Source organism: Cavia porcellus, unplaced genomic scaffold, assembly GCF_034190915.1.
Source record: "Cavia porcellus strain 051 isolate PalLab524CR breed Dunkin Hartley unplaced genomic scaffold, mCavPor4.1 scaffold_1, whole genome shotgun sequence".
In the NCBI taxonomy this organism is placed as follows: Eukaryota; Metazoa; Chordata; class Mammalia; order Rodentia; family Caviidae; genus Cavia; species Cavia porcellus.
In genome coordinates this window covers 201,320,988-201,342,658 of record NW_026947484.1, presented here as the reverse complement: position 1 = coordinate 201,342,658, position 21,671 = coordinate 201,320,988, and the positions used below count along the sequence as shown (strand labels likewise).

Genomic DNA, 21,671 nt, shown 5'->3' with positions numbered 1-21,671 from the left:
GAATTTCTCAACAGTCTCTATATACAAATGGCAGCAAGGTCTCTGCTGCTGGGGAGTCCCTTGCTATATTTGGCTCTGTATAACACTAACACCATCTACCATCTATTTGGTGCGTTCTGCATCCCAAGTATCAAGCATGTCTCTAAATTCGTATACAGCCCTATGAGGTAGGTCCTATGAGTATGCTTTCAACACAGAAAATGAAGGCTCGAAGACAAAAGTGACCTCCAAGAACAGGCGGCCTGAAACAATGGGAATTTAAGCTGGTCTGATTCTTCTGTCCTTACCTCACCACACCCAAGGAGGAACTGAAACCAGCAGGGCTCACATCTCCCTCATCATCAGTCAACTTTGCATCTGAAAACCATGCTGGTATGCAGCCTCCTGGCCAGAGCATGGACATCACACATGTCTGCAGAACAGCTGGCTATCAGGAAGCCAGTCCATGGCTGTGTGCCCAATCTGCCTGAGCACAATGGAGACAGAATAACCGGGGGCAGGGATGGAGAATATTTTCCAGCTTCTGGGCCCTTCTAGGAGTCCTTTGCCAGGGTCAATACCAGTCGCCCCATGGTTCTCTTATTCCTATGAGACAGAGACCCACTTGTCTTACAACCTGTCTTTGGCACTCATGTCCTACCTGAGGCTAGTCTGGCTGTCACCTAATATACTCGTTCTTCCTGGCCCAAGCCCTAGTCTACACTGTCTGGTAACCGGGTTGTGGGTGTGACAGCTCGGCTCATATTTTCACACATCTAGGATCGAGGCTTGCTAACCTGCCTCATTCAGATCCCAGAGTCAGACCAGAGCCACTTCTTACCTGAAATTTCACCCTGTGCCCTGGACACAGGTCTTGGTGCCAACTATCCCTGAGGCATTCAAGTATCCTGTGTCTCCTGACCTGGACATCCTGGGTCAGCTGAGCCCACACAGAGGACCCTGACTGGAACTATACCTCCCATCTGCACAGCCTCCCAAAGCACTCCCACATGCGGCCCCTCCTGGGTGGATGGCTGTCTGGCTGTCCTGTGCACTGTTCACAGATGGTCATAATGAATCTGGCCCAGGGGTTGGTCAAGGGCTGCCCCCTCTCCCACTAAAGCTAAGGCACATCTCAGAGTGGGCAGACAGCTGCCCTAGAGTTCTCTTCTGAAGGCACATGATGACAGGGGCCTACACCCTCATCATCTTGACAGGGGAAAGGGCTGGAAGAAGCACACAGCCGCCCTAAAGTCCAGAATACTGCGCAGGTCCCAGACACACGTGCTAGACGTAGGCTTTAGGTTGGCCTCTCTGCCCAGGAAACCAAAGCCAGCTGTTCCTCACGGATGAGGACAGTGAATGCTGTGCTGGGGACACAGGGAGAGGGATTAGGACTGATAGTCAGGAAGCAGAGGCAGAGGTAGAGAGTGACTGGTCAGGTGGGTGGGAGGCCTGACCAGAAACTGAGAGAACTGACAAATAGAGAACTGTATGTTTAAAAGATGCTTTCACCTGTCACTTCAACATATGTAAAAGGTGACTGGCAACAGCTGGCACGTGGAGGAGGAAAAGCAGCCAGGCCCACACAGTGGGTAGAAGGCAAAGGCAGCCTTTGTAGCAGCTTCCCAGCAGTGGCTATAGGAAAATCGCAACCCCCCATCTATGCCCCAGCAGCCACTCCACGCCTAGCACCTAACATGCCTGTTTCAGAATGATGATGGGTGAATATATTCATGGGTGGAAAGATGTTTCCCACAGTGTCACCTGTAAAATGGAGAAACCACTTCAGTGATTATCAGTTAGGCCATGGCTACACAGATCAGCACAGATCCAGCAAAACCCAGCAAATCACCCAGGCATCTATGAAGGCCACAGAGAGAATGATGGAGTCCCACATTTGCTGTCACTGCACAGGATCTGTGATATTCTCAGTTGGAAATAAAGTAAGGTGCAAAACAACACAAACAAAATGTTCCCATTTTGGTTAAAAAGCACAGTATTGTACCTCCTCCCATACATGGCATACAGATTGTAGATGTGGCCGGGAATGTCTGGAATGGCACATGTGCAGTTGCTAGTAGCTGGTGCTTGAGTGGGTGCAGAAGAAGAAAATGATTTTTACTTTTTCCTTTATAGACTAATTTTTAGTGTCTTTATAGCAAACAATGTGTTGCTTTGGTAATTTTAAAAATTTGTTTAAATTTTTAAACATTGGACCCAATGCCATCCCTGGGTCCAGTCTCTCTGGATGTGACATGGAACAGACTCCTTGTTTCCTCCTGAAAAGGTGATGTGGGCCTCTGTAGACCAGCACACACTGGTGCCCTGGGCCCAGGAAGCGTCAGTTAATGAGCCACAGCTATTCTGAAGATGGCCTTCCAGGCCCTGGCCAGTCATCCCAGGCCCTGCTCCTTACAGAGCTACAGGAACTCACTGCCTCTCAAAGTGACAGCCACTTCCTCAACTGATAAGAGTTTCTCTCCTCAAAACTAGCTTCTGAGAGGGACTTCGAGTTTCCTGCTGCCTTTGGGGATCAATTACAGTCCTGCGCGAGGAGTGATGATGGATTTTGTTTCAGTGTAGACTGGGCAACAGCGTGGGCTAGAGATGCACTAGCTATCTATCCACTGCCATATGACAAATACCCCCAAACTTGCAGTACATATTACTTTATTGGTTCTATGGATCAGGAATCTGGGTTGTGTCTTAAGCGGGTGTCTCTGGCTCAAAGCTTCTTTGGAGAGTTTAATCAAGTGGCTGGCAGAGCCACTGAGGTCTCATCTGGAAGCTTTGACTTTTAGGCAGAACCTGTTACCAAACTCCCTCTGTGGTTGTTGGCAGGCCTTGGTCCCCTGCCACATGGGCCTCTCAGCAACCACATAGTAGTTGAATGCTCCTGGGGTGAGAGACTCATGAGGGAGTAACAAAAAAAAAAAAAAAAAAAACCAAGTACTCAACATGGAAGGGGAAAGTAGTCACCTTTAATATGAATTTTATTTATACTTGGTAGCTATGAAATAAATATAGTGACTCAGAGGAAGGACTGTTGGGAAGACTTGATGAGATAATGTACAGAAAGTGCCTGTCACGTGGTAAAAGAATAAACATGAGTTGTTGAAATTATTATTAGTTTCTAAACACAGATTCAAAGACTAAAGGAAGTCAGCAAATGAGAATACTCTGTAGAGTCTGCAACAAAATCACACTCTTCCTGCACACAAAGAACTTGGGCTCTTATCTCCTAGGCTGGAGGGTAGGGCATTACAAACCCTGATCTAGAAAAGAACTGAGGGGAGGTCCTTCCTCCCACACTCCAGAAGGGACAAAGGACCAAGGTGCTCCAGCTATGAGCAGAGGCGTGCAGGAAGCCATCCTGCCCCTGAGGGCTCCCTTCCTGACCTTCATGTTTTCCTCCCACTGTTTATCACCATGGAGACTTATGTTGATGGAGGATGTACTAATAGTTAAGGCCTGGCAGAACCCCAACTAAGCACATGAAGTCTTGAGTTAAACTTGGTATCTGCCTGGCCTATGATGCTGGGTTAAGTCAGAGGTCAAACTGTGTGTGCTAGGAGTTGGAGGTTGTTTATTAAATGGGGGTCTTTAATGACATCTACTGGCCTTTTGCAAGAAATCCTGGAGAATATCCCAGGAAATTTTTTCCCTTCTAGAAGAAATTTGAAACAATATCTAGCTAACCACTCTACAAAATAATGAAAAAGGTTTCCTGCATTTTGGATGGGACAGTGTCTTCATCCTGTTGGTTGAGAGCCATGTTTGAGCTTGGTGTCAGAGGGAAGCTTTTTCGTGCTTGGCAAATCCCAGAGAGGGCTGAAAGACCCCATTTAGGGAACGGAAACTTGACAGTGGCCCCCAGTGGAAGGGGAGGCAGCAGTTTGGCCCTGCTGTATCAGGCCATCAGGGCAGGCAAGAGGAGAAGGCAAGGCCATGACTCCAGAAGGGCATATCTGAATCCAAGCTTTGGCTTTTCTTTGTGACATCCCTTTACACACGCCCCAGCCTTGCCACCCAGGTGAGGAAGAAGCCTGGCTCCACATGGGGCAAGCTGGAGAGCCTAACTAGGAAAGCTGGAGGCACCCAACAACAAGGGAGGAGTTATGGAGCAAACAAGTATTCCTGGGGGATCCCTGGAAACATGTGGGGTAGGGATTGAAAAAGGCTGGATTTCCTGCACATGGAGGGGAATTTTTTTCAGCAGGTTAGCTGGATAACATGATTGGCATCCCCAACATGGCTGCTGTCAGATTTCTTAGGGGATGGCAGCTCCCAGAGGCAACAGCCGCTCAAACCCATGTCTCAGGAAGCAGAAGCTCTGTGACATCAGTCTGCTGCCCCTCCCCCCAGGCTTGCCCTTTCACCTCCACTTTAGGACCACACAGCTCAAGTGTATGTGTGGCTCCTCCAAGCCCAAGTGCAGGGCCACGCCACGGGTCTCTATCAGGTAAAAGGCTACGCTTACAGACAGCTGTCTCAAGTCTTTCCAAGGCTTTGCTCTAAAATTAACCACAAAGGCCTTTCCCTCCCTACGAGCACTTTCTGCACCACAGTGACTCATCACAGGCTTATACATGATCCTCTAATTGGTCTCCCGCCTCCAACAGAATCTTCTGGAAGCCACTCATTGTGCTATAGCCAAGATGATGTATGCGAGCAAATCCAAATCCAGTTGTACCCTTGCTTAAACCTTCCTTGGTTCCCTACTGTGCTGTCGGGTCAGAGCCCAAGCTCACCTCCTTCTGTGCCTCCTCAGTGATCTGCCCCTCTCTTCCACTCCAGCTGCTTCTCATGACACCTCCCCCTCATCCTCCACTCTCCAGCCAGTTTTTCTAACAAACATGTTTTCCCCCACTTCAGGGCTCTTGCATAAGCTTCTCCCCTCCCCTCCCCCCATCTATGCCCTGCTTGTTCATCTTTCCTGGTGACCCCACTGAGTGGGGGGCTCTTCTGTTTGCTCCTTTGCCTTTCCCTTGGAAATGCTCAGCTTGCTTCTAGTTTCTGCTCTCCTTCCAGTGGTCAGGGCTGGACTTCGAGCTACTGAATGTCAGAGATGACAGTGAGACCACACCCACCGGCACCTGCTGCGCTCGGGCCCCTCACTCACCTTGCTGTTACAGGGACTCTGGGGCATCAGATTTACATACTTCCTTTTGACCAGTGGTCACTTCTTTTTGAGGGTTCTTCTAGATCTCTTGACAGTTTAACCCTGTGTGATTTATACTCAAACAACCTGCCTTTGTTTTTAAACTTCAGAATTTGTTTTTGAAAATAAAGGCTTACTTTTTTTAAAAAATGGAAGGGTTTGGTTGTGTTTGAAGAAATAGCTCTAGTTCTAGAAGTCTGCTTCACATATTAAAGGTCTGGGTAAGTTTACCAAGAATGTTTAAATGTTTTGTTACTATTTAGAACTGTCAGGACACCTAATTTTTTTTCCTTGAGAAATCACAATTTTCCATACTACTATGGTATTTTTAGAATCAGCTCTAAAGCATTTAAAATCTATCATATTACTAATTTTATTTAGTGATTTCCTGGAAGAAATAATAAGTAGTGAAAATCAAACATCCCCTAAATCAATGCAGCTATTTGGAAGTAAGTGGTATGGCCATTCTTCAAAGCTCTTTGCCTGCCTTGGTATCCTTTCAATAAGGATTAGGTATTTAATTAGCTGCAAATAGTTGGCCTATTTCCCCATACCATGTTCACACTCTGAAGTAATTTAGATGAAACTGTTTGATTCAAAATCTTAGATTTCTAAAGGTAAAAGGTTTTCCTCAGTGTTTTTTAAATTATGTTTCACAAAGGTATCAGGACATCAACGTGTGGCCAACTGGCTCTAAAATCTGCATTGAAGGAGTTGGAATACACACCCACGCAGCGGTTAGGAACAACGGCTAGCATTCCACCAGGGCATCTTTACGTGGAGAAGAGACAGGAACCCAGCTAGCACAAAACCTTCCACAGAGGAATAAGAGAACTGTTATGAAAATAAAAGTCACATTTGCTATTAAAGGTAAATAACAGCCCAAGCAGCACGCACAGTCTCGAGCTGTAAAACACACAAAGCAGCTTGAAATACCAGGGACCTAAGCTCCTCCCACTCCCAGTAAGGAAGGACCCATATGGAGACTGCCAAGGGAAAAACAAATGGTTTCAGACATTTTTTCCTATATTGTACTTTCCAGGAATTATGTAACTATTCCACTTTAGATAAACAAATCTATCCCTGGGACAGGTTGGGTTTTCAGAAGGAATCTAGTATTGAATCCACACCCTGGGTTTGGAAAATTGGAGGGGTAGGTGGAGCCCAAGCCCCCTCCTCCCATAGATGCCCCACTAACCCCCAGAAGGAGATACTGCTCCACAGCTGGGAGTGCAAACTGCAGGGCTCCAGTGCTAAAACCTCACACACTGCCCTGGGAAGAGTGAGCCGTGAGAGCCAGCACCTCCAGTTCCTTCCTGGGCTTGTACACGTCAGTCATTCAGGGCCACTGGGAGAAAGGCAGTCCAATTGACTTGAGGAGAGAGGAGAATCATCAAAAGGCTGAAGGGACAGAAGTGCAGCAGCTCCCTGGGCAGGAAGGCCATGTGGGGGAAGCAGGCCTCTAGGGGATAATGGGAAGCACCTGTCAGGAAGAGGTGGCCAAAACTAGGTGGTCAGAACAAGGAGGGTTGCATCCGTCCAGATGCTGTGAGGGGCAAGGAGTCCAAAGGCTGGTGCAGGCCACCAATGCCCTTGGAGGCCCAAGACAGCCCTGCATCACAAGAAAGAGAGAAGATGTCCATCTATTTCACATAGTGCCAGTGCCCAAACAGTCACAAATGGCACAGGAAATACAGTGGTGGGCCAGGGCTGGGAAAGTAATGACCTGAACAGTAGAGACAGGAAGTCAAGAGAGGGTAGTGTCAAGAGCTTAGGCTTAGAGCCAGGCCATCTGGGTGTCATCCTGGCCCTGCCACTTTCCAGTTAATGTGAACCTAGGTAATCTCTCAGAGCCTGCGCTATGGTGAACATTCAATGAGATAATGCATTCAAATGCCTGGCCAAGCAAAAGACAGACAGCGAGCAGATACTACCCAGAAGCTCTCATGATCACTCCTCTTAGAGAAAAAAGGCCTCATCAACCATCCCGGAGCACCCCACCCACTGAACCAGTGGTGGGCCCAGGCTACCCTCACTCCCATATCATAAATCCCATCACTCGCTTGGTAGCCTTGCACAGAGTGGAATGGACTCAGGAGCTGTGCCCTTCCTCTGCAGACCTGAGGAAGGATATGCCAGACAACAAATAGAAAGGCACTACAGCTTATGGCAAGCTGGAAGAAGAGAACAAGGAAAGCATGAAAGAAGAAAGCACAGCATGAAAGTCAATTCAATTATATGGCATAAGACTAAATAACTGTAAGAGTTACATCCCCTACAAAAAGACAAAGTCTCTTATGATTGAGTTCAACTGAGTTCTGTTTGCAAAGATCATGCCTAAAGCAAGGAATCTTAGAATACTAAAATCTAAAATGCAGTCAAGGATTTATAAAGTAAGTGCAAATGAAGAATAAAATAGGTGCCATACAATTTATGCCAATGAAGTAAAACCAAGTCACAAACTGGAACCAAGAGTTTTTTTGCTTTTGTTTTTTGAGATAGGGCCTCACTATGTAGTTCAAACTGGCTTTCAACTCACTGCGTGGCCCAGGCTGGACTCAAACTCATGGCAATGCCTCAGCTTCCCAACTGCTAGGATTACAGGCATGCAGCACCACGCCTGGCTTTTGGAACCAAGTTTTTGCATGGGCCACTTCATAATGAAAGTATAACTGTTATAAATTTCTATATACCAAATGCATAAGGCAGAAACTACTAAAGATGCATAGACTGTAACAGCTATTTCTGTTATTAATAGATCGTTATCAATAATTTGAATATAATAATGCAACCATAAAAATAATTTGAGAGATTACACCTTCTTTTCCAGGACCCATGAAACCTTTATAACAACTAATTAAATGTTAAGCTATAAGAAAAATCTCAAATATTTAAAAAATCATGCCATGTATTCTAAACCAACGTAAAAACATTGTAATTTTTAAAAGGCCATTCATAGCAGTGTTATTTATAATAGCCAAACACTAAAAACAACTCAAACATCCATCAAATGAATAGATACATAAATTGCAGAGTATCTATATAATGGACTATCATTTGGCAGTAAGAATCAAGTACTGATTCTACTTCAGTGTGGATGTATTTGGGAAACATGAAGAAGGAAGCTAGTCATGAAAAACAGCAGGCATGATTCAGTTTATATGCAATTTCTAGAACAGACAAATCTTTGGAGGCAGAAAGTAGATAGTAGCTCCTAGGTGGTGAGGATGGGAGGAGGATGGCTAAAGGGAAACGGGAGTGACTGCCAGTGGATGAAGGGATTTCTTTATGAGATGATAAAAATGCTTAAAAGTGACTATGGTAGTGGCTACGCAACTTTGGGACTATACCAAAAGAAAAAAAAGCTGAATGGTACACTTGCAATGGTTTCTATAGGAATTATTTCAGTAAAGCTGTTCAAAAAATAAAGACTTTGAAATTTAAAAAAAAACTAGTACTTGAATAAAAGAAAAGCTGAAGCTATAACTATAGAATACTTTAAAACTCACTGAGGATATCAACATCAAACATGCAGAATGCAACAAAAGGAGCAACTGGAGGCTATATTAATGACTTCATTGTTTCTGTAGTATAAAATTATATCAAATTCTTTTAAAGATGTATCTTTTCTATGTGCCAATGAAGCAATATTACAATGCTTCATCATCGATTTAAAGATACATTCTGTGTTAAGTGCAGATTGATAAAATACAACATATTAAAATCAGAAAACAGTGTGCCCAATAATAAGTCTAAAATTTAACTTTTTGGAAAAGACCAACAGATAAATTTCTAGCAAGGCAAATTTTTAAAAGGAAAGAAAAAACAAAAATATAAACTACTAGGAACACAAAAGCAATATAACTATATGCACATAGAGACTTGAATTTATGGGACAATATTATATAATACACTATCGTTAAAAAATTAAATGGAAGATGAGTTTGGTGGTACACACCTACAATCCCAGTACCCTGGGAGGCAGAGGCAGGAGGACTGAAACTTGAGCCAAGCCTGAGCAACTCAAGTGACTTAGATCCTGTCGCAAAATTAAAAACAAGTTTTTAAAGAGTTGGGGAGGCAGCTCAATGTGAAGGTGCTGGGCTCAATACTGGGTACCATGTGCCTGCATGCACACATGTACACACATACACACAAACTCTATGCTAATAATTTTGAAAACTTGGATCAAATAGACAATTTCCTTATAAAACCCAAATTTTCCAAGTTGCCTTTTAAAGAATTAGAAAATCTAAATTTAAAATGCTCATGGAAGATATTTTAAAAGCTGCCAAAGATGTATCTCCAAAAAACTGTACTGGATCTCTAAAAATACCAGGCAGCACTTCTATAAGAGCTTAGTTTACAGTGCTGTTAAAACCTTAGTTTACTCTTTTTTCTAAAATTCACATAATACCAATGTTCAAACTACAGGAAGCATTTTTCACTCATCAAGTTGGTGATGATTTAAAAATTTAAAATAGAGAGAAAAAAAGAAACAGCAAAATGTGCAGCACTTAGACATGCAGAAGTAATTCCATCAGTTTCTAATAAATGTGTAAGTTAATCTCTCTAGAGAGTACTTTGAGAAGATACAGGAAAAGGCATATATTTTTGTGTAAGTTTTGGCTCATTAATCACACATGTAGGAATTTACTGCAACGTAATATTCATAACCATATATAGAAGTTTTTGCAATGATATTCACTGTAAAACATACAAACAACTTACATAGTTTAAAATGTGAATAGTAACATTAGGTGTTCAAGATGGGGTAGAAGTATTTTATATATGTCCAAATAAATGGCAAGATATGAATAAAGTATCTTTAGGATAATGAGTAATAGTCACTTTCCTTTCCTAACTCTATACGGTGAACATACATTATTTTCTAATAGAAGAATTAATAATTATTACTATAATCCAGTTTGTACACATCTTATGAAATACACTAATAGTGCCTGAGAACCAGCACAGAGGGGTTCCCCAGTTCAGGAGGAAGCAGATGGTGCAGTTAAGTCGTTCCACTGTAAGTATGACCTGTCTGGGCTGCCGCCTGGGAGCTTGGAGCTCACAAAGCACATGCATAAGAGGCAGAACACTGCTTGTTTCTCCCCCTCGCCAAGGTTCCTGTCCCTAAAAAATATCAACAGCCAATTCCAACCCAAAAAGCCAACCAACTGCCTCTTTATCCATGACCCCTGCTGCTTCCTGGAAAATTCTCAACTAGAAACTGTAAAAATACCTTATTTGGCATTGAACATATTTCAAAAAACAAACAAACAAAAAACCCACACACACATAAAATAAGCAAGTTCAGACTCCTACCTAGATAGGGAATACTGGGCACCATCTTCAGGCTTCGGATATATTCCCGAGTCCGCTTATAATTATCCTCTTTGGACATCAGGTAGTCCAATTTCTCAAAGGTGGTCTTGTCTTTTCGATTCAAAAGCTGTAATGAAAAGAAATTACAGAGCATGAGAGAGAAGAGAAATAAACCAGATAAAGCTAGAGGGAGAAAAAATCTGTAAACAAAGAACCAAAGGAAACATTCTAAATGGCATGTCTATGCTGAGTTGTAGACTCAGCAAAGGATTTTTAAAGGCTGTTTCATGAAGAGATAGAAAACTGCACAGCCTCGCTCTTGTTTTCAGAGAATTTCACACTTGTGGTACCCCTGAGGCTGTCCACACACAGTGCTACATGATGCCAGAACCCCCAGCAAACACAAGCACTGACCTCTGTGGTACAGAGACCACAATAGCGAGGTGTTCTGAGAGTAAAATCCTCCAGGTAACCTTGAGGTTATTTCACAACTACACCAAGCCTCTTCCCCTGAATCAGTTACCTTTGCTCCCCTCAACATCTCCTTGACAGATGAACCCAGGAACTTGCACACAATTCACATGGACTTGCCACATGGCATTCCAGATGCCGACCTAGGCTACTTTGTCCAGATTCCCTGGCATCTTCCAGTGTTATATTTACACTGGGCACAGTGTAAATATAAGACAAAATTCTTTCACAAAAGCAGTCACCTAAGAGGTACCCAATTAAGCATCACAGGATGAACAGCCTGAGATTAGAGAAGCGAACTCTTTGGTGACTGAGATCTCCACGGTATGCGAATGCAAATCTGACAACCTAGAAAGGATAGCTCAGGGAGCCTTCTTAGAAGGGAAAGTAGGGGCTGGGGATTTAGCTCAGCGGCATAAGTACCTGCCTTCCAAGCAGGCGGTCGGGAGTTCGATCCCTGGTACCAATAAAAATGAAAAAGACAAAGAAAAAAAAAATCTAGAAGGCAAGAGTAGAGATCTGAATTCTTGTTGCTCAAGATCAAGGTCTCATGTTGTGGTCATCCTGCATGTCCCAAGTCAAGGTGTGATGTAATAAAACTCCTTAAGTACAATGACTTTGAGGAAAGCAGTCTAAGTTGGGAGGTCTCACTTGAAAAGAAGGCTGTAAGCTTGAAAAGAAAGGTTTGCCCAGGAGGGCTAACTCTGGCATAGCATGCAGTTAATGCTGAGAGTTCCCTCAAATTCAGCAGCAGGGTCCAGAGCTTCTGGAATTGGAAGTCAATGGCTAAGTCTGGGAGTATAAATAGAGTGGGCCTGCTGGTCTGGAGCATCCAGGGCCAAACTTAGTCTTGAGACACCAATGGTTTGTGTAAAGACCTGGACCAACAGACCTGCCAGTGTCACCAGCCCCACCATGTAGCAGAGAGCAGAGGAATGCTGACTGCCTGCACCAGGGAAGCAGGGCAGTTCCCAGAACTTGGGTCTGCAAATCCCAGGCTATGTCTGGTACATCAGGAAGCCTCAGGCTGCATTGGATAGACCCTGCCCAAATCCTCCCCAGAGGATGTAGCCAGGAGGCAGGCTACTGTATGGCCCAGACTTCAGAGAGAAGAGGCAAAAGATAAGCTGACAGAAAAGTCCCAGTGCTAAAAAAGTTGGAAAATAAAGAACAAGCTGTTCTACTGAAAAATTCAGGACACATCAGGGTGGGGACACTTACACAGATGCTAGGAACAACTGCTGCTTAACTGGCTCGCTAACTTGAGGCTGTTATTCATTAGGGTAACAAATGGACAGGAAGTAACACCATCTCCCATTGGCTGCTTGTAAAGCATCATAATATACAACTCATCTGATATTTACAAAGCTCACACACAAAAAAAGGAGCCAAGATTATTGTTTCTATTCCAAATTCGTAATCACAAGGATTAAGTGACTTGTCTGAATATCCCTGAGAGACTTGATTTAATAGAGAAGCAAGATATATCTTTTAGCAACATGGTAAGCAAATAAATAAAGACTGAAGACCAAGACAAAGTATTAAATGAATGTGGGTCAGGGAGGTGTCAGGAAAGCTACAGAGTGAAATGACAATTGAAAAGAGCCCTTAAGTATGAGAAGTTTGCTAAATGAAAACACATACCCAGAACAAAACCATAAGCCAAGTGGGAACTGCCCCTTGCAAGGGTAAGCAGGCCCCTGATTTCCCTGGTCAGGAAGGTTTTGTTGTTGTTGTTGGTTTTACTAATGCAGTCTAGAATTCCACTGACTTTTTTGACAATCACCCATATCCATCCAGCGGCCAGAGGAACCGTGATGTCATCCTCACACGACTGCGGCTGAGCCATGCTGGTTCCCAGGGTCCACACAGAGTGACCATTCGTGTCCTCTGCCATGTTCAGCCTGTCTACCAGCCTGCTCAGTACCTGTGTGGACTGAACCTCAGAGGTGAGCAGCCTGTCATTTGAATCCCCCCTTACCCTGCCCCTCCACAAACAATGGGATCTGAGGATCTCACTCATCTACCTCATTCTGGGTCTACAGAATCAGATTCGGAATAGCACCAGCTTGCTGAAGAATGCACAGGTTGCAAGAATCCGTGAAAAAACTCAGAGTGTATATTTCCAATGATAAATGTGAAAACCGTCTCAGGATTTCCTCAAGAAAAATGAAAGAATAAACCAGAAAAAAGAAGTCATGGTGTACAGCAGACAGTGGACCCAACCCAGGAAAAGAAGGTTCTGAGATGTCCGTGGGGCAGGGTGCCTTCAGAACAACTGGTCCATAATAAATGAGCCCTACAAGGATGTCTGTAGAGGGAGAGGAATCAATACACAGCACGTACATATACAAATTCCCCATAACTGCTGGGCATGGTGGTGCATGCCTTGTCATCTCAGCACTCATGAGGCTGAGGCAGGAGCAACACCAAAACTTTGAGGCCAGCCTGGGCTACAAAATAAGTTAAAGGCCAGCCTGAACTACAGAGTAAGACCCTGACTCAAAAGACAAAAAAAAAAAAAAAACCAAAGTGACCATTATGTATATCTAAACTTAAATTAAAAAAAAATACATAAAGTGGTGTTTGCTTCATGAAAAAAAAAAGAAGGCCCAATATGATGGCACAGGTGGGAGTGTGAAGGTATATGTAACAAAAAACACTTTTAAGCTTGTATGTATATGTGATAAATAGGTGAGATTTTATTAAAAGAGAAGAATATCAAATAAAATGAAATAACCAAAGTATTATTTCATAACAAATGCAAATGTTTATGGAAATTAAAACCAGTGTCTACCACATGAAGAAGTTACCACACACTGTCCAAGGCAGGTGTACCAAGAAATTTACCAGAAGCACGTAAGGGGGCACGCAGCAGAAACTACCAGAAGAAACCACTACACAACTGGAAGTAGCTGCTGCTGGAGAGTGAAGGGGGTGTGGACAGACAGCACAGAGTGTCAGTGCCTTCACTAAGCCTTTTAGTACTTAGTGATTTCTAAAATTCATGTGCATGTATTATATTAATAAAAATATTTTTTAAATTTAGTTTTTTAAAATGTAGAATATGTTTATTCAGAAAACATCAGTATTTATTACACATTTTAAACATTTATTATGAGTGGAACCACAAATTATAAACCTCATGTGAACTAAGCATTCTTTACATTTTATAGAGTGCATGGGAAGCCTCAGGATGAAAGCAGAAAGTGAGTTCAAGGCCAGCCTGAACTGCAGAGCAAGACCCTGTCTCAAAAAGACAAAATATTAATAATAGTAATAATAATAATAATTATTATAAAACAGAAAAAAACTACCCAAAAAGAGAAAAAAGCAAAATAGGTAAGATTAAGACTGAGAAAAGGACTCCTAGCCATATACAAAGTGAACTAAACAAAGTTAAAACAGAGTCCCTACATACTGGTCTTAAATCATTTTCATGGTGTCTGGTATGTATGCCAATGGATAGATGAGGCTCATAAACTGTAAGGTCAAAAGCCAGGAAGATCACAAGTCTTGGTGAAACAGCAAAGAAGGTGACCGCTTTTAGAAATTTCCCTTATGCTCTGAGAGTCTTCTATGTGGCATCTGTCATTTGCCTATTCACAAAACAAGCCTCAATAACACTCTTTTCTGGTAAAGTAGTTCAAATTTGGACATTATTTCCCTGGAGGGAAAACAAAAATTTCTCCAAATTCACTTTACGAGGACATTGGTATCTTGTCCCTTTGCTGGGAGAGAATAACATTCCTTGATACGTGGAAGCATTTTCCAACAAAAAGCTTGTAGTTCCAAATAAGTTAACACTGGCTCAAAACTGTATTTTGATTCCAATGTCTACTGTTGGTATGGAAAGAATTTTTAGTACTGTTGATAATCAGTGGACCAATGAATTCAGCAAGCTAAGTATGGAATTCACAAAGAATGAAATGGGAGCATTTTTATAAGTAATTTTTTTACCTTTTTGGATATATAATATCAGTTTCTGAAAAACAAAAATTACAGTCACATACTTAATGTAAAATATTAGATGCAAGAGCATCATATGTAACATAAGGAAAAACTGCAATTTTGAAATTTAATAATGTCTTGGTTGTTTATGTTTGTCTAAGACTATTTAAAATCTTGTACAATTACATTATAGTGATACATGCATACCCAAGTTTAGAACACACATTTCATAATAAATCTCTGAAGTGGCCTATATGTTCATCAACAAATTAATGGATAAAGGAAATGTGGTATTTACACACAATGAAGAATTACTCTGCCATAAAGAAAAATTTGGGTCATTTGCAGGAAAATGGGTGCCCTTTGAGATCTAACATCAAGTGAAATAAATCAGATCCACAAGCTTAAATGTCACATGGCTTATCTTACATGAGAAACCCAGAGTGAAAAATAAAAGAAAAAGGAAATAGGGAGGGAGGGTGGAGGGAGATAAGGTATAACAGATTTGAAAAAGAGGAAATGGGATGTGTTATGCATATATAACAGCTCCACGTAAGAGTTATAAACATTATATACAGTAAACATGTACAAAGAAAAAGGAAGAAAGAAAGGAAAAAAGAAAGAGAAAAGGGGATCAAGGTATGGGAGTGGGGACAAAAAAATAAAGATGTCAGGTACATGTATTAACTTCCCACAAGGAATGTAAACATTAAACATTATGTACTAATAAAGTAATAAACACATGTACTAATAAAGTAAGTTTTAAAAATAAAAAATCATGTACAGAAAGAAATTAACTTGCAAAAAATGTAGTCAATAATTCCTGTCTGCAGAAAAGAAATTTTGATTCATGGATTATCATTGCTTATCACATAGAGAATAGTAACTAATTTTGCACCCATTTAAAATTTGTTTTATCATTTACTTGGGTATAAAAGTGTAGCACTCTGGATTCTCTTTCAATACTGTTGCAATCTCTTCTTGGTTCTTTAATTAATGAGTTAAAACATTTGAGAAATATTTGTTTTGTATTTTCATAAGTCATGAATTTTACCTCTTCTAAAAAATCATCTATTAATAGTAACACACACATATGTGTATGTATATACATATATACATATACATACACATACATACATATATGTGTGTATCCAATCACAAGCACATATACACACATATACAAGTTATATCATGGATAATTTTCATCATGTATTTCCAGTAATTTTTAAAAACTTTGACCATGGCAATCCCAAGAAACATTATTATGAAGACCCAAGAGTCAAGCTGGGAGGCTGAGGTTGGTCTTCTAATATACATTTACCAAGGGCTTCTCTGGGGTCCAGGGTCAGTGTGAGTTTGCTTGGGATCAGAGGCAAATGTGCATTTCATTTGCTTAACATGGGTGGGCACTGAAAATGGCTAACTTAAAAGCAGGAGAGAACAAACTATTACGAGAAGGAGGCTTTTCAGGAGGGAGTCCTGGTAGCCATTTTTAAATTTAATTTTTATTTTCTTTTAAAGGAAAAAAATTGAATACAAGATAGTAGGAAGGGAACAATGGTTAATACATTGTATATTGTTATCTGTAAATTAGTCACTCAGAGTACAAGATATAGGCATTTAATTGTCCAAACAATTTTAGCACAAACCTTTCTTTTTGCTTTTCCTTTCCTTCTTTTCTCCATCCTCCACCCCCCATCCCAGTTTCTCTTTGCTTTTGAGGCTTCTTCCCATTTTATAATATATATTGTACATCGTGGCTCTTATTTACTCCTTCAGCTTGGTAGTGTTTTGTAGGCTTTCAACAAGCACAGATGGAGCTGAAGAGGTGCCAGAGGCCACAGAAGGCTTAAGTAATGGCTGGAGGTAGGAGCAGGTAGAGATGTCCATGGGAACAGGAGCTTGGCTACAATGTAGCAGTGTTGCTTTGGATGAGACTGGAAAGGCAGGGGAGGGATGGAAGCTGGCTTCTTGGCAAAGTTTGGTATTGATTTGGCTGTATCATGGCAGGTCATGTGGCCACCATTTTAATTGCTTATTCCATTTTTCCAGATACTTTAGCTCCACTTGCAAACAGGGTGCCAATCACAAGCCAAGAAGCATGAACAGTGCATACTAATCAAATGGGGAAGAATGAGTTGATTGTGGCCATGTTTTAACAGGAAATTCCTCTGGCCAGCTCTTGCGTCTCCTGCACATATGACTTGGGGATCTGAATGGCTACGCTGCTGATGGTGGCAGATGCTCTGCTATCCACATCTGAAAGGTTTATGGTTTGTGTTTTAGGATCAGGAAGGAGGAATGAAGTAGCTATGAAATATTTTTGTGTCTGCTGCCATTGCCAAATGCCTTGTTTATGTTCTTGGTGTTAGGTAAGACACTTGGTGCCTGTGACCTGTCACCAAGCACCACCTCCCCAGATATGTGTCCCTCAAAATCACCCATTAGTGTCTATCAACGTCTCTCATCCAACTCATTATTCTCCCTTTTCTCAAAGGCACCACTGAAATAGGATACAAATCCAAATGGTGATTAAAAGTTGACTACTAAAACAATCACTACATAAAACTAGAGGTGATGAAATAAATCCCAAATGGAAGAGTAATAACAAAGAGTGGTATCAACATAGTTATACTGGAGCGCACCACCTGCAAGAGCAGTGAGCCAACGGCCCTTTGACCTAACAGGGCAGGGGCAGGGGTGTGAGTGAAACCTCCAGAGGCATGTTTTGGGGCAATCACCCAGGAGTGGTGTGAAGGTGAACTGCAGAGTTAGGCCAGAAGCAAAGAAAACTGCTGGAAGATGAAGACAGCTAAGATCATAAACAAAAAGGCTTTTCTTACAAGGATGGTGGTCTCTGCCACCATTTAAGAACGGTCAAAAAAACCCTGAAAATAATAATAGTGACAATAACAGCAGCTAACACCGACCTCATCCTTACCATGTGCTATGTGTAGCTCTAAATGGTTTTCATGTAACTGCTCACCTAATCCTCATTAGGAGAGGGTGGCTCACCACTGACTGTGGGATGTGAGTCACGAGCCCACACTCTCATCTCCGTGCTCTCATCCTCATCTCTTCCACGCAGCCTGGGCGGGATCTACACCACTGCAGTCCTGTGTACTAAAGACACCATGGCCACATGATGAACAGGCTAGGATGACAATTTCTCACCCCCAGTGGAATGACACACTTCTCTCCCCAGCTACACTGAGTTCCGGTGGGGCAACATTTAATGGCGCTCTGACTTAATTCCAGCCCCAGGGTGTAGGTCTGAAATGAGGCCCCACACCCTGAGAAGGCCGGTACATACTGCTCCTCTTCACCCAACTCACTGCTCTAACTTGAGTCTCATTTATTTTTAGCAGTGGTCATTCCTCCTTCCGGACTTTTTGGCAGCTTTGGTTGTTGGTTTTTGTTGTTATTGTTGTTTTTTAATTTGGTTGCATATTGTTTAGTAGTGTATGCCTGCACAGGAGCAAGAGATAGGAAACAAAGTCCTTATTTCTCATGAGATCTGTCAACTATGCTGCCTGCAAGCCCAAAGCTCAATCTGGAATCCAGAGCTTGATTTCAGGCAGGCCAGGTATGAGTTACCAAAGGCATGCAGGCAAAAGGTCCAGGTCCTGAAGCATGGCTCTAGGCCTTTGGAGCTCAGGGTTACCCCACAGAATGAGCCACCAGAGGGTACGGAGCAGCTGAGCTGAAGATCTTCCACTGTGTGGAGCCCAGAGCTTAGAGTACCTGAGGAAAGCAATGAGGTTATGAAGTACCCAAGGCAAACAGGTGTTCCAGCCCTGACACAGGGCATGAGAGGAGAGCTAGTTGCTAGGCAAAGGGGTTTCACCTGACATCAACCTGCCGAGTGTATAAATAGATGCACTGCAGTTGTTGAGCAGTTCTTCTCACTAATAGGAGAAATAACTCTACCTGATCCGTTTCTGCATCTTGTCTTCATCTCTTCACCTTCTTGCTGCTCTTCACAGTCCTCACCCCAGAAAGTTTAAGAGCCTCCTGGCTGTGGCAGTGACAGCTGTGCTCCCTAAGCTGATGAGCTCACCAAGCAATGAGAAATGGAGCAGAGCAGGTGAGGACTGAGGCAGGGCCTTGCAGAATCTCTATAGCCATGGGCACAAATGTTAGTAGGAGCTACTGTCAGAATAGCAGGAAGAGAAGGAGCCCAAGAGGAGAAGGATTTCTCAAGAATAGGGTGATAACACTGCCTAATGTTATGGCAGTATGGAGGCAATTGGAGTGAGATAAGAGCAGATGATGAGGAACTCCTGAGCAGCAGTTTCAGGTGAGGCCTGATGAATGACGGCACGGAGTGACTGGAGGCTGCCAGTGTTGGCTTCCTCAGCCTTCCACTTCCTTGTCCTCACACCAGGCTCATGTCTCTCCCGGCCAATTCCCAGAGAAGCCTGAAAACAAGCCCAGACCTCCTACTGTCTTCTCAACCACGTCAGAGAGGTTCTCAACCACATCACTGAGAGGCTGCATCATACCTGAGGAGCACAGCCATTTCCTGGACAAAAGACTCTCAGAGCAAAACTGCAAGAATGCCACACTCTGACTGTGTAGGAGATTTTCCAAGTGGCCTCAATTCTCTTAGTGGAAACTGCCATCCCCTGAACAGTGATGTGCAATGATGCCTGAAATGAGAGCCCTGCTCCCAGGACGATCCCCTTCCAGGCCACTACCCAGCAGACTTGACCTCCACGCCAAGAACTTCAATTTTCACTTTGGTTCTGCAAATGAGTCAAACTCTATGGACCAATTCAGTAGGAAAGAGTGAATCACTCTGGGCATGTGCACAGAGCAAGCAGAGCCCGTGTGCATGTGACGCAAACATGTGCATGTGTATGTGGCATGTGTGTGCAGCATGTGAGGGCTGCGACCATGATTACCGTAATGGAGAACTCACCCATGTGGTAGCAATTCCCTGGCCCCGGCTGCTCAGGCATAGGAACTGCTTCTTGGGAGACTGTGTCAGAGAAGAGGTTTCAGCAACTTCCCAACTGCTCCCACCCAAACCTAGGAATCACTTTTCTCTTCTTTTTGCTCCTCAGTATCCATCCATGGTACCTTCTATGGAAGCCAGCAATTCTTTTCATCACACACCCACATCAGTCTACTTCTGTGGTGGCCACTTCCATCCCCACCCTAGCCAAGATCACCTTCTTCTTGGATTCTGTCCTCAGCTCCTAACTCCTCTTGGTTTCCATTCTTGGTTCCCACCTCCTCCCGGTTTGTTACTCACAAAATAGCAGCAGTGTTGAAAGCACAAAAACCAGAAAAGCACTGTGTATGAGCTCATGTCTGTCTCCTGTTTGACAACACAGAGAACTCAGGCTAGAATCTGACTCCTCCAGGCTATGAGCCCTACACGAGTCTCCTGGTCCACAAAGGCCACGCCATGCCGACCTACAGGTGCTTTGACTACAGTAAGTTCACTCCTGCTGTAGGTCCCTCTCAGCCTGGATTACTCATCCCCTTATTTTAGCACGCTGCTGCTTTCTTGTCATTCAGGCCTTGTAAAGGGCCTCATCTCACAGAGGCCTCCCCTGAGCACTCAAGTCAAAGCCAACACCCAGTCCTTTTCCATCACACCCTCCTGTCTAACTCCTGTCTCATAGGTATTGGTTCATTACCTCACCAGTCATCGCCATCTACTGATATCTTCCTGTGCCAGCTGGGTGAGGCGTGTGTCCTCCCTGAACAATGCCTACATCCCTCAATAACATGGAAGCCCATGAGCATGGCCTCAGCTACAGCCTCCATGCCTGACACAGAAGAGGCAACTGATAATATTTGAATAAGAATGAATGAATAAAGAGCAAAAAGGTGGGCTGGGGTATAAGCACCTCCCTGGCAAGCACAAGATCGTGAGTTTGATCCCCAGTACCAAAAAAACAAAAAACAAGCCAATAAGGTGATGTATACTCAGGAAATCAGAACTGGCCAGTATCACTTCTTGATTTGCATTCATGGCTTTCAGGCAGCCCATATTCCAAAGCAGCCCCAGTGCTGCAATAAATCATTCCCTGGCTGAGTTTTTCTGGGTCAGCCATGACTCTATTTGAGTGTCTAGCTAGGATTTATAAAGGTCCTAGTGTGTACAGGTCTGTGCTCAGTGTCCACCTCTGTCCTTCCCAGCCAACCCAGTACTAGCATGCCGAGGCCAGCCATGAATAGGTGGCCTGCCCTGTCCTAGCCAATGACCAACTGGCCCAAGGTGCAGCTAAGCGGCTGGTCTCCTCCCACACTTGTAACCCTTCTTTCCAGGTTTCTTAAATATCCAGAGGTTCAGTGTGGCACCCAGGCAGCCAGCCAGGCTCTGTGCCAACCTTAGCTCTCAGCCTCAGCTCTCTAGCCCCATTTCCCAAATAGGTATGTGCCTGTTTGTCCCCACTTATGCCCAGCCTGCTGTCACAGGTGGCTACCATTACAAGCCATTCACACAGTGGCCCAGCAGGCCAGGGAGTCCATCAGGGTTGTGTTGCTAGTTACCAGCTCTGGAATCTTGGACCAAGAGGTTACTCTGTCTCCTGGAACTTCCGTTTCCTCCTTTGTAAACAAGGACTGTAAAGGCACTGGCCTTTTTGGGTCCCTTGAGTGTCTTGTGCTCCTCCCTGCTCTGTGAGCCCACAAATTCTCACCAGTCTCATTCAAGGGACAAGAAACAGCTTTTTGGCAATGATTCTATGGCTAATCTCATTACCAGAAATTAGAAGGTTGAAATTCAAAACAAAAAATGTACAGCTCAAGCAATAGATCT

The 21,671-nt window shown here is 43.3% G+C and overlaps 1 protein-coding gene across 18 annotated transcripts in view; it reads right to left on the bottom strand.

Moving 5' to 3' along the window:
• Positions 1-21,671, bottom strand: part of Ralgps1 (Ral GEF with PH domain and SH3 binding motif 1) — a 266,014-nt gene that overhangs the window by 121,845 nt on the left and 122,498 nt on the right. For all 18 annotated transcript variants that reach the window (XM_063227834.1, XM_063227863.1, XM_063227922.1 and 15 more), the window contains one exon: positions 10,472-10,598. In XM_063227834.1, the coding sequence (XP_063083904.1) occupies positions 10,472-10,598 (127 nt within the window). The remainder of the gene's footprint in view (positions 1-10,471; positions 10,599-21,671) is intronic.